The 17,843-nt window shown below is 34.9% G+C and overlaps 1 protein-coding gene across 2 annotated transcripts in view; it reads left to right on the top strand.

The window, feature by feature from the left end:
• Positions 1-17,843, top strand: part of LOC108288590 (carboxypeptidase Q) — a 318,489-nt gene that overhangs the window by 210,581 nt on the left and 90,065 nt on the right. For both annotated transcript variants that reach the window (XM_017507572.2, XM_017507571.2), the window contains exon 4: positions 11,140-11,347. In XM_017507572.2, the coding sequence (XP_017363061.1) occupies positions 11,140-11,347 (208 nt within the window). The remainder of the gene's footprint in view (positions 1-11,139; positions 11,348-17,843) is intronic.

Raw genomic sequence — 17,843 nt, 5'->3', positions numbered from 1 at the left:
TAGGTAATGTGCGAAGAAAACAAAACTTTGTTTCAGCAAATGAAATCTTATGGGCTGTTTGTTATCAGTGTAAGTTTGCCTGTCTTAACCGATACACTGATCATTCGTATTTAGATTGGGAATCTGATTTAGAACTTGTAGTCATCTTATAGACTCATGTTCACCTTCACGTCTATAAATTATATGACAGGTCATTGTATACACTTTCTCAAACAATTGGGGAATCTTTGCAATATACTTCTGTTTTCAGGGCGTTTTTTGAGCTGACTTCAAGCATATTCAATAATTCATATACATACATAAACACTCATACCTTCATTCTCACAATGTTTATGATTAGCCTTGTCCATACTTTTCTTTTGCCTTGGAAAATGTCAATAGAAATTTTATGGTAAAGACTGATTTTTTAAAGTATAACTTTTGTAGTTGTATGAAAACGAGAAAATTTATAAGGAAAAAGTCCTGTCATTTCCCCTGCCATACAAACCTATTTTTATTATCTCCTATTTCCTCTATTCCCTGTGTATAAAACTTTACGTTGCTTATCATAGTTTACATACCACTTGACATTTTCTGTATGTATCAAAAATGTTCATGTTTTTTTTCCACACTTCATAATTAACATTTTAATGGCTGCAAAATATTCCACTGAAATTGAACACTGTAATTTATACTTCAATTTCCTTATTACTGGCTTTTTAGTTTGCTGCAATTTTTTTGAAATACTGTTGGAATAAATAATTTGTAGATCATTTTAAAACAAATATACTAGAATGTATACATCTAATCAGTATTACCATATAAATAACTTCTAAGTCTAAATACATATTCTGATGCAGTTACCATTGATATAAACACTTCTAATCTCTTTTAAAATTGTCTTTATGGCCAACTGATGAGCTACAAATTAAAAATAAGTCTCATTATTTTATAATTTATCTTGGTTTGGTCCCCAAATCATTCATTCATTTTGTTAATCATATTTTGGCTGTTTTCAAAAATCAATTCTAATTTTAAAGCACCAAATTTTGCCTTCATTTAGACCATTTGGAAGGCTGCCAAATGCTCTGAAGGCAATTTCAGAGGAAAAGTTCCAAAAATGTTTAGAGCAATGGGCAATTGCTGCAATGACTGTGCAGTCTACCTTAGTGATGGTTTTAAAGAAAAAAATACCCCTTTTTAAATGTGAGTTTGAGTAGGTTTCTTACTGTAATCATTAAATCCATAACTCTGTAGTCACACTTGGCATAGATCTAATATTGTTCCAAATAAATGCCAGTTGCTTAATAGCAGGGATTGATTCTTTCATGGCTTCTACGTTAGTGTCTTGCACATGGTAAGTACTTAGGTATATTTGTGATCAAGTCTCTAAAAGTGATCCCTATTAAGATCACACTTTTCCAGTAACAAGGACCTATATTTGAATAAATCTTTTCTTCTGGTGAAGTCTTGAAGTCTCCAGTACTCTAGACTTACAGCATTAGCATCACATGGGAATTTTTTAGAAATAAAAATTATCTGGCTTTACCCTGGACCTACGGAATCAGAAATTTTAGAGGTTGGACCAGCAATCTATTTTATCAAGCCCTCCATGTTATTCTGACACATAATAACTAAATGGTAATGTTAGCCTGAAGAAAAATGGAAAATAAAGGTCGAAGAGATGATTCTGTAATGAAAGAAAGTTGGTTTTAGAGGCCACAGACTAGCAAAATTTAATAAACATCTTCAGAGCACCTACTGTGGTCCAGAAATTGTGCTTGTAGACACTAGGTACACAAAAGCAATATAGATAGTGTCTATCCAGAAGACATAAATGTGTGTAAATGGATATAAAATAAATATAATGCTGAGTGATACTTCAGTGTAGAAGAATATGCAAAATATGGGTGCTGATGAACATAACTACCATTTATAAACCACATATTATCTTTCAGGCACAGTAGAGTGCTTTATGTATATTATTTTTTGGTATGTTTATCAGAAGGAATATAAAGATTAAAAGGTGCTGCATTACTTAAATAGTTTCCCTTAAACCTAGAAAGAATAAAAGCCTGGTCTCAAGTTCATTTCCTGCCCAGAGCACTTGACCCATTCATGGTCTCTGTGTTTTTCAGTTCATACTTCAGAAATGAGTATATTGGTACCTATCTCAGAATTGATAGATTAAATAAGGTCATGTATTAAATTATTTAGCTCAGTATATATCATCAATATTCATTAGACAGTAATCATTTTTATTGCTGTTAACAGTAATCATCATCATCACTAGAGGGGTGAGTGGCAATATCAGATAAATTCAATAGAGGTTAAAAGCATGACTCCAGCCAGATTGCCAGAGTTCAGTTCTGTCTTTGTCAACTTCTAGCTGTGAGATCATGGGCTTAGCCTCTCCGTGTTTCAGTTTTGTCATCTGTACAATGGGGACAATAAGAGTCCTTCACAGGGTTGCAATAACTGGTAAATGAATTAATGTGTGAAAAGCACACAGCACACTGGCAGACACATGGCAAATGCTCGTTAAGTGCTAGCTTGGAATGCCCTGTCAAAAAGCCTAACATCTCTTTGTGGTATTACATGATTTTTGGGAGAATGGTGTATGCTTTAGGCATCTATGGAACAAAAATATCACCCATCCTTAAATCTGTGGTGTTCAAAGATCGCTACATATTTGAGTAAAGGCCTTTCCCTGATGTCTAACAACAATAACAAGAAAAAAAAGAAACTGATACCAAACTAAGGTTTAAAAAAGGCCAAGAGGAAGAAAATTTTAAATCAAAAGTCATCCATTCTTATTTCATAGAATTATGTTATGTAAGCAAATATACTGATAATGATGCACATAGGCTGTTTGTATAGATTATTTTCCTCATTTAAATTCACTATGTTCTGATTTCTTATCAGTGCCAGCAGTCTTCAGAATTAATTCTGTGCACTTCTATATTATTGTGTGGGAAAAATATCTCACATACAACTTTTCTAAAGATTAGAAGACTAAAATTAATGTGTCTATTGCCTCAAAGGCAGAGAAGATGTACACAAATGTGAATAAACAGTTAAAATATTAACAGATTTATTGGAAGAGTCCTTGAACACATATGCAATTGACGTCAAGAAAATATTAGGTTTGTAATTCTGCCTAGATCGTACATTGATGGGATAGCACTACAGAGATTCAGCTGCAAGTATTTCACGTAACTGATGGTGTAAGGAAAATACATTTTAATAGATATCTTTCTAATAATTTGCCACAAGTAATCAAATCCCTAGGAGCTAGAATTTCAAGGACTCAGATTGTTACTGTGATAGCTTCAGGCTTTGCTTTCAGGTTTTTCTTTTTTCACAGGCTGTGACACATATTTTTTAAGAATTTAACTCTGTTGGTAATACTGCAGTTTGCTTGATTACAGTTTAAAAGAGTGACTGTGTTTCTCAAAGAACCTAGTGAATATTAACTTAGTTTACATCATTGCAAACTCATGTTCAATCTCTATTTTGTGTGTACTGTGTTCAGCTATTTTCTTTTAACTTAACATTATTTCATCTACATTTCTATGTACTGCTTTTGATCGATTTACATGTCATAGATATCTTCTCTTTTGCCACTTACTCTCCTGAAGTTCGTCCCGTGGGTTTCTTCTAGATTTCAACATATATAGAGAGATGCATGCAGAGAACATCTTAGTACAAATTATTTTTTCTCTTTTTACGATATTGGCAAGGAGCTTGTTGTCCATAGGAAAATAACAAATACAAAATCAGAATTTTTATAGGTTTGCTACATTTTGGGAAATCATACTCTAGAAAGATCAAACTAATTTAAGTGCCACCAGCATTGGATATACAAACTGGTTATCCCTTATAAATGCTTGGGACCAGAAACGTTTTGGATTTTGAATTTTTTTAGATTTTGGAATACTTACAGGTACATAATGAGATCTCTTAGGGATGGGACCCAAGTCTTAAACATGCAGTTCACTTATGTTTGATATATACCTTATACACATAACCTAAAGGTAATTTCACAAAATATTTTTAATAATTCTGTGTATGAAACAAGATTTTAACTGCATTTTGACTGCCACTGGCCACAGAAGTCAGGTGTGGAGTTCTCCATTTGTGGCATCATGTTGGTACTCAAAAAGTTTCAAATTATTTTGGATTTTGGATTTTTGGATTAGGGATACTTAACCTGTATGTATAATTTTTCCCATAACTTACACAGTACCAGATTTTATTGTAATTTAGGTGTGTATTAGCTTCTTATAGTAATTTTAATTTAGATTTACTTAGTTGGTAGGAAGTTGTATATCTGTGAGAGAAAAGGATTAATATTTACAATTTGAAAATATATAATGCACTGATTTATTGTTTTGGTCATGGCAAACAGGAATATAAATAAAATAAAAGAAAATTGGACTAATGATGGCTACATTAGTCAGGATTATCAAGAAAAACAAAACAATAGGATGTGCAAGTAAGCAGAAATTGTAACATACAGTAGAATGAAATCGGAAAGGAAATGAGGAAATTCATATATTTTGTGATGTTTACTATGTGTTACAGAATGTACAGTAAACACAAAAGCTAATATTTATTCAATACTTCCTAGCTCACAAAATATTAAGTGTAAAATTTTAGCTATTTAAAATTTTTTTTTTATTTCACAGGCACTTACCTCCTGTATCTTTGAATCTTCTTTATATTTTTATGTTTAAGAGAAAAAAGCCAAAAATCTTTCCTGTATGCTGTGGATATTAAATATCAGTTTTATTCCCATTAACATTTTGACTATCTTCCTTCTTTCTTGCACTTTTGTGGAGTTGGCTGCATTCCTCTACTTTGGAAGAAGCTACATTTCTCTGACACTGTTAATAGTGTTCTTCCTGAGATCTACAGGTGAACACAGATATTAAACATGTCGGTTGAGATTTGTTCATGTGGAGCCTGTCATCAATATTGAATAGAATTCAAGAATTTGATTTTTTCCTGCCTCTCTTCTGCCATTTCAAATGAATCATAGAAATTAGGAAGGAAACTTAGTCTCATCTACTCTCTCTTGAGCAGATTTCTGGAGCTGGGAATATTTTAGTGCTCCCTCTTTGTGAATTATGGCGTAAATGAAACTTTTTGCTTTTGTGTTGTTAATGACAGTTTAAAAGTCTGAGATGCATTTTCTCTTATTGTTGTTAATGACAATATAAAAGTCAGGTAAATATACTCTTAAGGTGCTAGATTAAAAAAAATAAAGTCAATTGTAAATTTTCCAAGAGTTATTTTAAAGTTGATTTTAAATCAAATAAGCTTTTCTAATAAGCAAAATAAGTGTTCTTTAGTTAGAAACTTAAAAAAAAGTCTATGGAAACAAAAGACTATAGCTTAAAAAGCTCACAGTCTTTACAGTTCCCACCTCCAGACCTTGTTTTAGGAAACATTCCAAGGCTTTAAACTGTTGTGAATAATTTTTATTTTAGTCAATGTGTTATATGCCCCACTGCAAACTTACATATTTCTCATTGAGATAGATAATTATCCTATTGTTGGATATTTAACATATAAGCTGACACTCACTTTCAAGGATTGATTTAAGCTTTGCAAATTTTGAAATGCTCAGAAACATAAAGGGCCTGGTATCTTTTATAAGAAGCTAGTCAGAACAGCCTAACATTAAGGGAATTTGATGTGTGATTATCAGGTGGGAAATCAAACTTATTTATTTAAACATTGCTTTTATTTTATGTAGCTCAAAGGAAAATATTCAGCTGGCTTCAAATGATGTCACTTTGCATAAGATATACAAAACTGTAATGAAATTTGAAAAACTGATTTAACACTTACATTTGTTCATGTTCATTTTATATTTTGGGTATACTATCTTGCAAGCACAGACAGCAGCAGGCGTTGCTTTTATACATCTCATAAGCTAAGTCTATGGAAGTATAATTTTTAAAAGAGATAGACACCAGGATTTTCTCCTTAAAGGAAAATTGGAACTTTAGGATTCTTATTTTGATTTTTATAATAGAAGTTTTATTTGGGATACAATTCAGACACAATAAAATTTAATTGTTTAACTTGCACAACTTCATGGTTTTTAGTTTATTCACAGAATTGTGCACCCACCATCACTATCTAATTTTAGGACATTTCATCCCAAAAAGAAACCTCTTATCTATTAATATTCCCGTCTCCTCCACCAGCCCTGGGCAACCTAAAATTTACTTTCTATCTAAAACCTAAAATTGATTTTATTTAATTTAGTTTCTGTCTAGATATGCCTGTTCTGGGCATTTCATGTAAATGGAATCTTGTAGTATGTGGTCTTTTTTGACTAGCTTCTTTCACTTAGAATAATGTTTTCAAAGTTCATCCATGTTGTAACATGTACCAGAATGTCACTTTGTATTGCTGAGTAGTATTTCATTATATGGATATAGTGCATTTTTTGTACACATTTATCAGTTGATATTAAGGTTTTTTTTCTACCTTTTGACTATTAAGAGTAATGCTGCTATGAATATTTGTGTGTAATTTTTCTTCATGTGGGCATATATTTTCATTTCTCTTGAGTATGTACCAAGGAGTAGAACTTCTGACCCATGTGATAAGTACATGTTTAACTTTTTGAAGAACTGTCAAATTGTTTTCTAGAGTAACTATGCCATTTCACATTTCCACCAGCAATGTACAAGGACTCAAATTTCTCTACATCCTCCCCAATGATTGTTTTTATCTCTTTTGATAATAGCCATCCTACTAGATGGAAAGTGACATCTCATTAAGCCTTTGATTTGCATTTCCCTTATGGCTAATAATGTTCAGCATCTTTTCATGTAATCATAATCTATTTATATATCTTCTTTGGAGAAATGTCTATTCAAATTATTTGCCCATTTTTATAATTGGATTTTAAAATTATTGAATTGTTAAAAAAATTTCATGTATCTTAGATACAAGTACCTTATCAGATATATGATTTGCCAAAGTTTTCTCCCATTCTATGGGTTGCCCTTTTACTTTTTGATAGTGTCCTCTGAAGCACAAAATTTTAACATTTTGATGCTTCAATTTATCTGTTTTTTATTGTTGCTTGTGATTTTGGTGGTGTCTCTAAGAAACAATTTCCTTTCCCAAAGCCATGAAGTTTTATAGTTTTAGCTATTAAATATAAGAATATGATTCATTTTGAAATAATTTTTATATATGGCATGATGTAACTTTATTCTTTTGCATGTGGTTGTCTGGTTGGCCCAGAACCATTTGTTGAAAATACTCTTCTATTCTTGTTGAACTTTCTGGATATCTTTGTTGAAAATAAATTGACCATCCCTATAAGGATTTATTTCTGGACTCTCAATTCTACTCTATTGGTTTATATATCTATTCTTATACCTGTACCATGCTATCTTGATTACTATGGTTTTATGGTAAGTTTTAAAATATGGAAATATGAGTTCTTCAACTTCATTATATTTTTTCTAACTTGTTTTGGTTATTTTGAATGCTTTTCCATATGAATTTTATAATCAGCTTGTCAATTTCTTTTTTTTTTTTAAAAAAAAAGCAGCTGGAATTTTGATAGAGATTACATTAAATCTGTAGATCAACTTGAGAGGTATTGCCATGGTATCAATATTAAGTCTTCTACTTTATAGAAAATGGACATCTTTTCATTTATTTAGATCTTTAATTTATTATAACAATATAAATTTCATAGTTTTTATTATGAATTACATGGACTGTTCAGTTAATTTAATATTCACATTACTCTTTGCTATTGTTTTGCTTTTGCATTGTTCATTGCTGCCATACAATTGGTTTGTGTATACTGATCTTTTATCCGGTAATCTTGACAAACTTCTTAATTAGTTCTAATAGTCGTGTGTGTGTGTGTGTGTGTGTGTGTGTGTGTGTGTGTATCTTAGGATTTTCTGTGTATAAGATCATGTCACTCTTTCTAGAAACTTGGCTTTGATATTAAAAATACATTAATACAAAACTAAAGAATTAGAATAAGATTTTATTAAAAATATTGACTTACTCAAGAAAAATATTATGTCATCTGTGAAAAGAGATACTTTTACTTCTTCTTTTCCAGTATATAAATTTCTTTTAAATTTCTTTTTTCTTATTTCATTCCCCTGTTTAGAATCTCCAGTAAAATGTTGAATAGGAGTGGGGAGACAAACATGCTTGTCTTATTCCTGATCTCAGGGAAAAAGCATTCAGTGTTTCTCCATTACATGTGATGTTAGCTGTGGGATATTTGTAGACGATTTTTATTTGATTGAGAAAGTTCTCTTTCATTAGTTTGATTAGTGATTTTATCATAAAAAGGTGTTAGATTTTGTGAAATACTTTTTTAGCATCTACTGAGATAATCATGTGGCACGTACCTTTATTATATTAATATGATATATTACATCAATTGATTTTTGGATATTAAATCAACTTTGTACTCCTGGGATAAATCCCATTTGTATATAATCCTTTTTATATGTTGCTGGCTCTGTTTGCTGGTATTTTGTTGAGATATTTTTGTGTCTATATTTATGAGGGATTTTTGGTCTGTATTTTTCTTGTAATATTTTTGTCTGGTTTTGTTGACAGTAATGGTGGCCTTGTAGAATGAGTTTGGAAGGGTTCCCTCCTCTTCTATTTTTTGGAAGAGTTTGTAGAGGATTGTTATTAAATGTTTACATATTATTTTGATTTTTTTATGGCTTCCTTGGTAGTTTACCCTTTGCTTTTATTAAACTGCAGGTAGGACTTGTAAATAGGGACAGAAAGGTGGTGTTTATGTTGATTGGTCCCTTTAGAATAATTTTACTATGGTGAAAGTACAGGATTTTAAATAAAACTGAGTCTTCATTTTCCCTCCTTCTATAAAACAATGATAGATGCTCCACCACTGGAAGACATGCTTAGTTGCAAAAACAAATTCAAAGGTTTTCATAAATTAAGATTAAAAGATGCCTGTTGGTACCATCTCCTCAGTTGAGCCAGGATGCATGCCATCTCACTGTTCCCACTTCAAGAAATCTTACCTGTAGCCTACAAGTACAAATCTGCCTAAAACATTACTTAAAAGAGCCTGCTAAGAAGTGTTATACTGACCTTCTCTTGAGTAAGAGTCTGAGAACAAGGAGAGTTTGTTGAATCCCAGACATCACGTAAGGTAATATGAATAATAAATATTTAGATTGTCTTCCTACGTGTTGCCAGGTAATTTTTGGTCATTAATCACTCCGCTAACTCAGTGGGAAAAATTAGTACGGACGAAGTAATAACAACTAATGTTTACTAAGTAATTACTATGTGCCAAACACTGTCTAAATCCTTTATGTATATGATCTCTTTTATTTATCATAGCAATATTATGAGGTCAATGCTAACATTATTCTCCACTTTACAAATCAGGGAATTTAGAAACAAAGAGGTAATCTTAGTTGCAAAGAATGCAGGAGCTGGAATTTGACCTACATTATGTGACCCCAGAACCTGAACCAGAATTTAGAGTAGATTCTGTTCATCCCAGGGATTCAGATTCAGGGTCTCTGTATTTCAAATTCCAGATTTGGAATATAAGTCTTTGTACTCTCTTTTGATGAATAATAAAATTTGCAGTCCACTTTTTAGAAATGTTGATAGAGGGTATACTCAGCTGGTACTAATCACTGGAGATTAGACAATCTCTGTAGGGATAATTGAATAGGCAAGTTAATAAGATAAATATTTACAATGCATTGAGTGATTATTGTGTTTTAGGGTAAGTGATTTACTGGTATAAATTAATTATTTCTGCAAAATTAACTCTATGAAATGGTCTTATTATCACTTACATTTATAGATGATTCTCCTGAAAGAAAGATGTGGGTAACTTGCCCTAGGCCAGTTAGCAATAAGTCCAGATTTGAACCCAAGCAGTCTTGCTCCAGACCTGTTTTTAACCATTCTACATTGCAGTTTCTCTAAGTAAATAGTCACCTGAAATATGGTTACAACCATTCAGTCACACCAAGAATGCAGTTAGAGATTAAGACTGCATCATTGTGTTTGTGCATGTGGAGACTAGAGTTGCTTCTGTAGGAGATAAACACCAAGATATTATCTGAAGGAGAGAAATGTGTTGTGAGTGAAAGGGGGAGGGGGGTTGTTCTGTAAATATGTGACCTGAAGCAAATATAGAAATATGAAAAGAAAAAAATAATTTTCAAAAGGGAAGTTCTTAGCCTATGCTTTAATAGAAGATAGGAATGGACTGTGGCATACATTTGGAAGTTGTGGCAGTTTGGTCCTGAGAGCACAGTGGGGCAGGACCGTTTGGAGCCATATCTCAGGGGTAAAAAGGAACAGTTTGAAAGAACAATTTTAGAAAATGACTTTGATAAACTTCCCTAGTAGACACAGAGGTTGAATCAACAGTAGATTAATATTAGATAAGTGCTTCTAGTAATGTAAGAAGCATCTAGAAATTAGCAGGAAAAAATCTGCTGTTGGGATAGTATTTCTCCTTTAGTGCCAAAATTATAATAGTTTTTTTTTCTCTTATGCCAGTAAAATCAAGGGGCTGTGTTTATTCAGCAACTTTTCTTCATGAGAATATGAATATATTCCCAGACATTGCACTTTTCCTGCGTGGTGTTCTGCCATCAATGTGGAGTTATATATTTAGAACTCTGTGTTTGGGTAGGAAGAGATTAGGCCCACTGGTGGGCAGTGACCACAGAGCTAAATGTATCTGGGTCAGTTTTATTCCAGACATGTGGATCTTCTAGTTTGCAGCCTTGACAAACTCCAGAGTTCCCTTGTCTCATTGTACCTTCTGATCATGATGGCACTGTTAATGTCCTTCAGAGTTGGTGGCAATTTGCAACTTTGAAGGATCATCCAAATTATCAAATAATTTACATATGTTTTCAATGAGATGATTATTAAATTGAAGTTTCTAATTTATTCTTAACAAAAAATAAAAATTACATTCACATCAAAAGCAAATAAATTAATACTACCACGTTTCCTGATTCCCATATACAAAGAAAGGTGAGTGGAAATCAAATGTCAATATACAGGTGCTTTTTAAAAACTCTTTTGATCTATTTCCACTTTCAAGGCAACCTGGTGGCTTTTTCTCTCAAGTCCTCACACAGGTATTCAGGAATACCAGGACGGTGTGCCCAAGATTCCAACAGCCTGTATTACGGTGGAAGATGCAGAAATGATGTCAAGAATGGCTGCTAATGGGATCAAAATTGTCATTCAGCTAAAGATGGCGGCAAAGACCTACCCAGATACTGATTCCTTCAACACTGTAGCAGAGATCACTGGGAGCAAATATCCAGAACAGGTAAGTGAAGGAGATGGCTGGCCTGTCTAAGAATACAGTTTTCTGGTCTAGTTTGCGTTATTAGAGATAGTTTGGGAAACCGAGACCATGAAAGACCATACAGAGATGGTCCTCATAGACTCATAGAAGGCAGAAGCTCTATGTATATTTTTGCTCATCAAAATTTTACCATGTATACCATCTTACACCAGTCAGAATGGCTATTACTGAAAAGTCAAAGAATAATAGATGTTGGTGAGGTTGTGGAGAAAAAGGAACACTTATATGCTGTTGGAGGGACTGTAAATTAGTTCAACCCCTGTGGAAAGCAGTTTGAAGATTTCTCAAAGAACTGAAAATAGAATTAGCATTTGACCCAGCCATCTCATTACTGTGTATGTACCCAAAGGAAAGTACATTGTTCTACCAAAATGATACCTGAACTCACATGTTTATTGCAGCATTATTCACAATAGTAAAGACATGGAATCAACCTAGGTGCCTATAAATGGTGGGCTAGATAAAGAAAATGTGGTACATATATACCATGAAATACTACACAGCCATAGAAATGAATGAAATCATGTCCTTTGCAGCAACATCGGTGCAACTGAAGGTCATTATCCTAAGTGAATTAACACAGAAACAAAAACAAAAAGCATGTTCTCACTTACAAGTGGGAGCTAATCATTGGGTACATGTGTGCGTAAAGATTGGAAGACTAGGCAATGGGGACTACAAAATGGGGGAGGGAGAGAGGGAAGCAAGGTTTAACAAAACTACCTATTGGGTACTACGTTCTCTATTTGGGTGACGGGTTCAACTGAAGCCCAAACCTTAGCCTCACACAATACATTCATATACCCTCTGAATCTAAAGGTAAAAAAATAAAAATTTTACCACATTGACTGAAGAAGAGCAGGACTAATTAAAGGGCAGAATGGGATTCATGGTGTGGAAATTGAACCTCGGAACAGTTGAAAGTGTTATTTGTCCATATGTGTTGCATTTATTCCATTTGAAGTCAGCCTGGCATTTGAGATAAACCAATAATTAATACTTACTATGTTTATTGTGTCAATTATCTATTTAATCCTTTCAAAGCTCAGTGAATTATGATGTATTTTCTGTATTAGTCTATTCTTGCATTGCTGTAAAGAAATACCCAAGACTGAGTAATTTATAAGAAAAGAGGTTTAATTGGCTCACAGTTCTGCAGGCTGTACAGGAAGCATGGCGACATCTGCTTCTGGGAAGGCTTCAGGGAGCTTTCAATCATGGCAGAAGGCAAAGGGGGAGTAAGGTGTCTTACATGGTAGGAGCAGGAGCAAAGGGGAGGGGAGGTGCCACATACTTTTAAACAGCCAGATTTCATGAGAACTCACTAACACTAGAAGAGCACCAAGGGGGTGGTGCTAAATCATTCATGAGAAACAGCCTATTTGATCCAATCACCTCTCACCAGGCCTTACCTCCAACATTGGGGATTGCAATTCCACATGAGATTTGGGCAGGGATGCAGATCTAAATCACATCAATTTTCTTCATTTCATACGTGAGGAAACAAACCTAGAGGGAAGCTCATCTACCCAAGGGCTACACAGCTAGTAGGTCACTAAGAAGGAATTCAAACCCAGCACCTTGTGCATATTTAACCAAGCATTAAACCACAGTTTATGTGCAGTTTCCAGAGCTTAGGAATTTATCTGCAAATAAAGGGATGGTATGCAAGTAATTAACAGAATTATTGTCAGGACGAGATTAGGTAAGGCACATCAAATAGCTTTGTCGAGTGTTTGGCATGTCACAGCTCACTGAATGTAAGTTTACTTTGTATGGCATCAAGTGTGCAATAAACACTTTTTATAAGGTTTCTGGTACAAATATCATATATTAATTATTGACATTCTAAACATGGAACTTAAAATGCTATTCAGAAATTTCAAAATTTTGTATTTTGTTTGATGGCATCAGTGAGATGAAGGAAAGAGTGAATAGTGATGGTGTTCCGTGATGGAGAAACAAGTCTTCTGCACATGACTTCTCCCAGAATCAGGACTGAGAGACTCAGGACTCAGGATTTCTCCCAGACTTAAGGGCTGTACTGCAGTGAAGATTCATTTTAAACTCAGGACTCTTTTCCCTCTTCCCAAGCCACCTGCTTCAAGGACGTGAGCATCAGCCACGGCTTGTGCCACAGGGGTGATGGAAAACAACTCAGTAGAATTATAGGGAGTCAGACAGCTGTAGAGAAACTGTGGTTTCAAACAGACAAGCCCAGCTCCTTGTCCTTTTAGGAAACTGATAACAGAAGAGCCAAGAGTCTGTATTTAAGATGCTAAATAGTCAGATGCCTTAAAATGCAATCTTTACCAGGCATTTTCCCCAGTCATTAGTTCCAGGATAAAGTTTTGTCATCACCAGGGCTTGAAGGGTTTAGGATTATAATACTATTACTGTCTGGATGAGCAGGCTGATTCTGGCCTGAGGTTTTGGGCAGTTGGGTGGCAGGGTGAGAGGGAGGTATTGGGATCCTTAGTCTATAGCAGCTAGGGAGTCTCAGAATCTGAAGCCAAAGCATATCGGCTGAGGTGTTACTGAGAAGCAGAGGGCTGAGATAGTGCTGGCTCTGACAGCTTCCTGAGGGTCACTAACATCTTCTGGCTGGGAGAGCTTGGGCCTATTTGTCAGTTCAGCCTAACTCATTCTTTTTATTTTTTAAAATTGGCTGAATTCAAGTATAACTTATATAAAATAAATCAACCAATCTAATGTACAGTTGGATAAGTTTGGAAAATGTATGATGAAACCACTATCACAATTATAATACATAATATTTCCACCACCCCAAAGTTTCCCTTGAGCTCCTTTGTAGTCCATCTCCAGCTCTACCACCCTGCCCCTGGCAGCCAGTAATCTCCTTTGTAGAGCTATAGTTTGTTGCTGGTTTGTTGTTTTTTTTTTTAATTTCATATATAAGTGAAATAATATAATTTGTAGTCATTTTCTGTCAGGCTTATTTTACTTAGCATAATGCTTTTGAGATTCGTCCATGTTGTTGATTTAGTTGTTTCTTCCTTTATATCCCCGAGTAATATTTCATTGTATGGATATACGACCTTTTATCCATTCAGCAATTAATGGACATGTGGGTGGTTTCTAGTTTTTGATTATTGTGTATAAAGCTTTTGTGAACATTCTTATACTAGTCTTTCAGCGGACTTAATGTTTTCATTTCTTTTGAGTAAATATCTTAGAATGGAATTGCTGGGCTGGCCTGAATTTAAGTACCCTTCTCTCTGCCAAGATGCTTCGCTCTGTCTTTTTTGGGGAGTAGCACCTTCTCCCAGAAGGTAGATGGACAATTTCAGAGCAGTGATAAGATTTAGGATTAAACTTTCGCTTCTGCCATAATGTTGTCTAGAATTCTAGGAGTTTGTTCATAAATACTTTGTTACCAAGATATTTTAAAAGGTAGAAGATTAACAAAAGTTTTTCCACAAAGAAGTAACAGCATTACTTCCACAGAAAAAAAAGTGAAAATGAGCACAGTAGAGTCAAGTCTGTGGTTGTGTTTTGTGGAAGGAATCTACATTATAGCTGGCCTGGAACCACAGGGGACATACCGACTGTGAAGGCAAGCAAGCAAGAAGCATGTAGTCCCTCTGCAGGTGTTAGGTTGATTAATGGGCTTGAAAAAGAACTGTCTTATTCCCAATAAATGTCACTTCTTCCATGAAGACTGCTTTGGTAACACTCCCCTCATCCCAACACTTCATGCCACTGTTTTGGTGTCATCTCCCACCATAACTTGCAAATGCTCTGAGAGTAGGGGCTCCGTTCCCTCTATTTTCTTTCTTTTCCTTTTTCCCGCCTCTAATGGCTATTTCAGGACTTGGCATGCAGTGGCTTCTCAACACATATTTTATTTTGGTAAAATGAAGGAGTAAGTAAAGAAAAAAATGGTTGGAGGATTTTGCTAACCTTGATCTTCTTTAAATCTAGAAGTTTGGCTGGGCATGGTGGCCCATGCCCATAATCCCAGTACTTTGGGAGGCCAAGGTGGGCAGATCACCTGAGGTTGGGAATTTGAGACCAGCCTGACCAACAAAGAAAAACCCTCTGTCTACGAAAAATACAAAATTATGTAGGCATGATGGCACATACCTGTAATCCCAGCTACCTGGGAGGCTGAGGCAGGAGACTCACTTGGACCCGGTAGGCAGAGGTTGCAGTGAGCTGGGATTGCGCCATTGCACTCCAGCCTGGGCAACAAGAGTGAAACTCCATCTCAAAAAAAAAAAAAAAAAAAAAAGAAAAAAAAAAGAAATATAGAAAGTTTTCTACTGCCCTTTTAGAATACCAGTTGTTACTGGCACATTGAACCTTACCCCTGAATGTGGCTCAACATTTCCAAATTTGAACACATTGTCTCCCTCATACCTGATTTTTTTGGTCTTAGTTTCTTGTTTCTATTAAATGAACCATATTTATCTATCAGCACAGCTACAAAACTTCAAGTTATTTTTCATTCTCTCTCCTGTATCACTATCCTACAGTCAGATATCACATCCTATTCAGTCTATTTTCAGCATATTTTAAAAAAAATCTGTTCCTACCTTGCCTTTACTGCTATTAGTGCCTTAATCCAGGCCATCAATATTTCCCCCTTGATTTTTTTTTCATCTGGTCTTTTCCATACTCCTTTTGTTCTTTGCCATGCAGCTCCAAGTTATTTGAAAACATTTGATCTCAACATGGTGATTCCCTGCTTTCAGGGAATCACCTGCTTTCCTTGCTATCATAAGTGGAAATCACCTGCTTTCCTCTCTCCTATTTCCTGTAAGATAAAGGTTGTGATGAAGATAAATGCTGGGGTGAGTGGATCAGAGGTGAGCAGAAGACAGAGGAAAAAAGACAAAGAGGGAGGGGAGTCAGGGTTAGATAGGAGGCAGTTATAGTAAGAGGAAATTGTATGGTACGTTTCATAAATGGACAGAAAATCAGCATGAAGAAAGGGGAAAAGGAAATGTATGATGCTGAAAGGCAGTGTCTGGTGGGGATGCAATGTCAACTGAAACCTGATCTTTGGTAGGCCAGGGAGGGAGTTCAGTTCTAAAGTCTAGCAGACTTCCCTGAAATCATTCATTTTTAAATTATCAGTAATGCAGACAGTAACTTAAAAGTTGGTTTTTATAATTTAGGTTGACTAACTTCTGCCTGACACACCCTTGCTACTTTGCTCCATAGCATGCTAAAAAATAGTGGTGAAAATTAGCTGCAGTGGAAGTTAACTCTATAAAAGTAGAGGGTCTGTTGAAATTACCAATATTCTGCCTGCAGAATAATGCAAACATCTTGGGTGACTTGAGGGTAGGCAAAGGGGTGGAAGGTGGGTGTCTTAGTCTGTTTTATGCTGCTATAGCAGAATACCATAGAATGGGTAATTATATTGAACAGAAATTAGATCAGAGTTCTGGAGACAGGTAATTTCAAGAGTATGACACCAGCATCTGGCAAAGACCTTTGTGCTGTATCATCCCATGGCAGAAGGTGGAAGGGCAAGAGATGGTGAAGGCAAGAGAGCAAGAGGGGACCAAACTCCCTTTTATAACGTACTCATTTTTGAGATAATTAACCTATTCCTGTGATAATATTAATCCATTAATGAGGGCAGAACCTCCGTGATTTAATTACTTCATAATAGTCCTTGCCTTCCAGTAATGTTGCATTGGGGATTAAGTTCTCAACACATGAACTTTTGGGTGACATATGCAAACCATTGCGTGAACTAATAGCAGTGGCTAATAGATATTGTTCAGTGATAATACCAGTATAGTTCCTTATATCTCATCAACTGGGCACAGAACCTTAATAAAAGTAAACCAGTTAGCATGTAAATAATCCTTCTATTTTGGCCCAAAACCCAAATTGGCAAAATGTAAATTTCAGCCTTAGAAAAGTGTGTACGTGATTGATAAAGTATTAGTACATTTCAAAACCCTGTTACATAATTTATCCATAAGCCTGGACTGAATTAACCACAGGCTTTTAATAAAATGCCAATAATACAAATACTTAATTGAGTTTCACTTTGTGAAAATAGCAGAATAGGGGTACTATATGCTTAAAATCTACCTTCTTTCCAAAAAACCCATGGGGGCACATTCTGGCTCCTCTAAACCCAGAATTCTCCCTCCACTCTGATCTCCTCAGAAACTGTGCTCTTCTGTGATTTGGACATGTTGTGCAGGACCCAGAAAGTCTTGGACAGTGTGCAGGAATGCAATTGATTGGGGTTAAAGCCGTCCTCTGGAAGCTCTGAAATTAGCCTCTGAACTCCATTTTCTCAGACAGCTTTATCCCTGGGAAATCATGGCATATTTTTATCAGAACAAAGTATTTATGCCTTACTGCCATAAATGGAAACTTGCCTATTTCTTTTGTATTTTGTTATATTAAATAATCGGACATATGCTTAGCTTCTCCTAGGTTAATTCTTTTTTTTTTTTTTTTT

Source organism: Cebus imitator, unplaced genomic scaffold (genome assembly GCF_001604975.1).
Source record: "Cebus imitator isolate Cc_AM_T3 unplaced genomic scaffold, Cebus_imitator-1.0 Scaffold379, whole genome shotgun sequence".
Classification (NCBI taxonomy): Eukaryota; Metazoa; Chordata; class Mammalia; order Primates; family Cebidae; genus Cebus; species Cebus imitator.
Note: the sequence above shows the minus strand (reverse complement) of the source record. Positions and strands in the feature narration are given on the sequence as shown.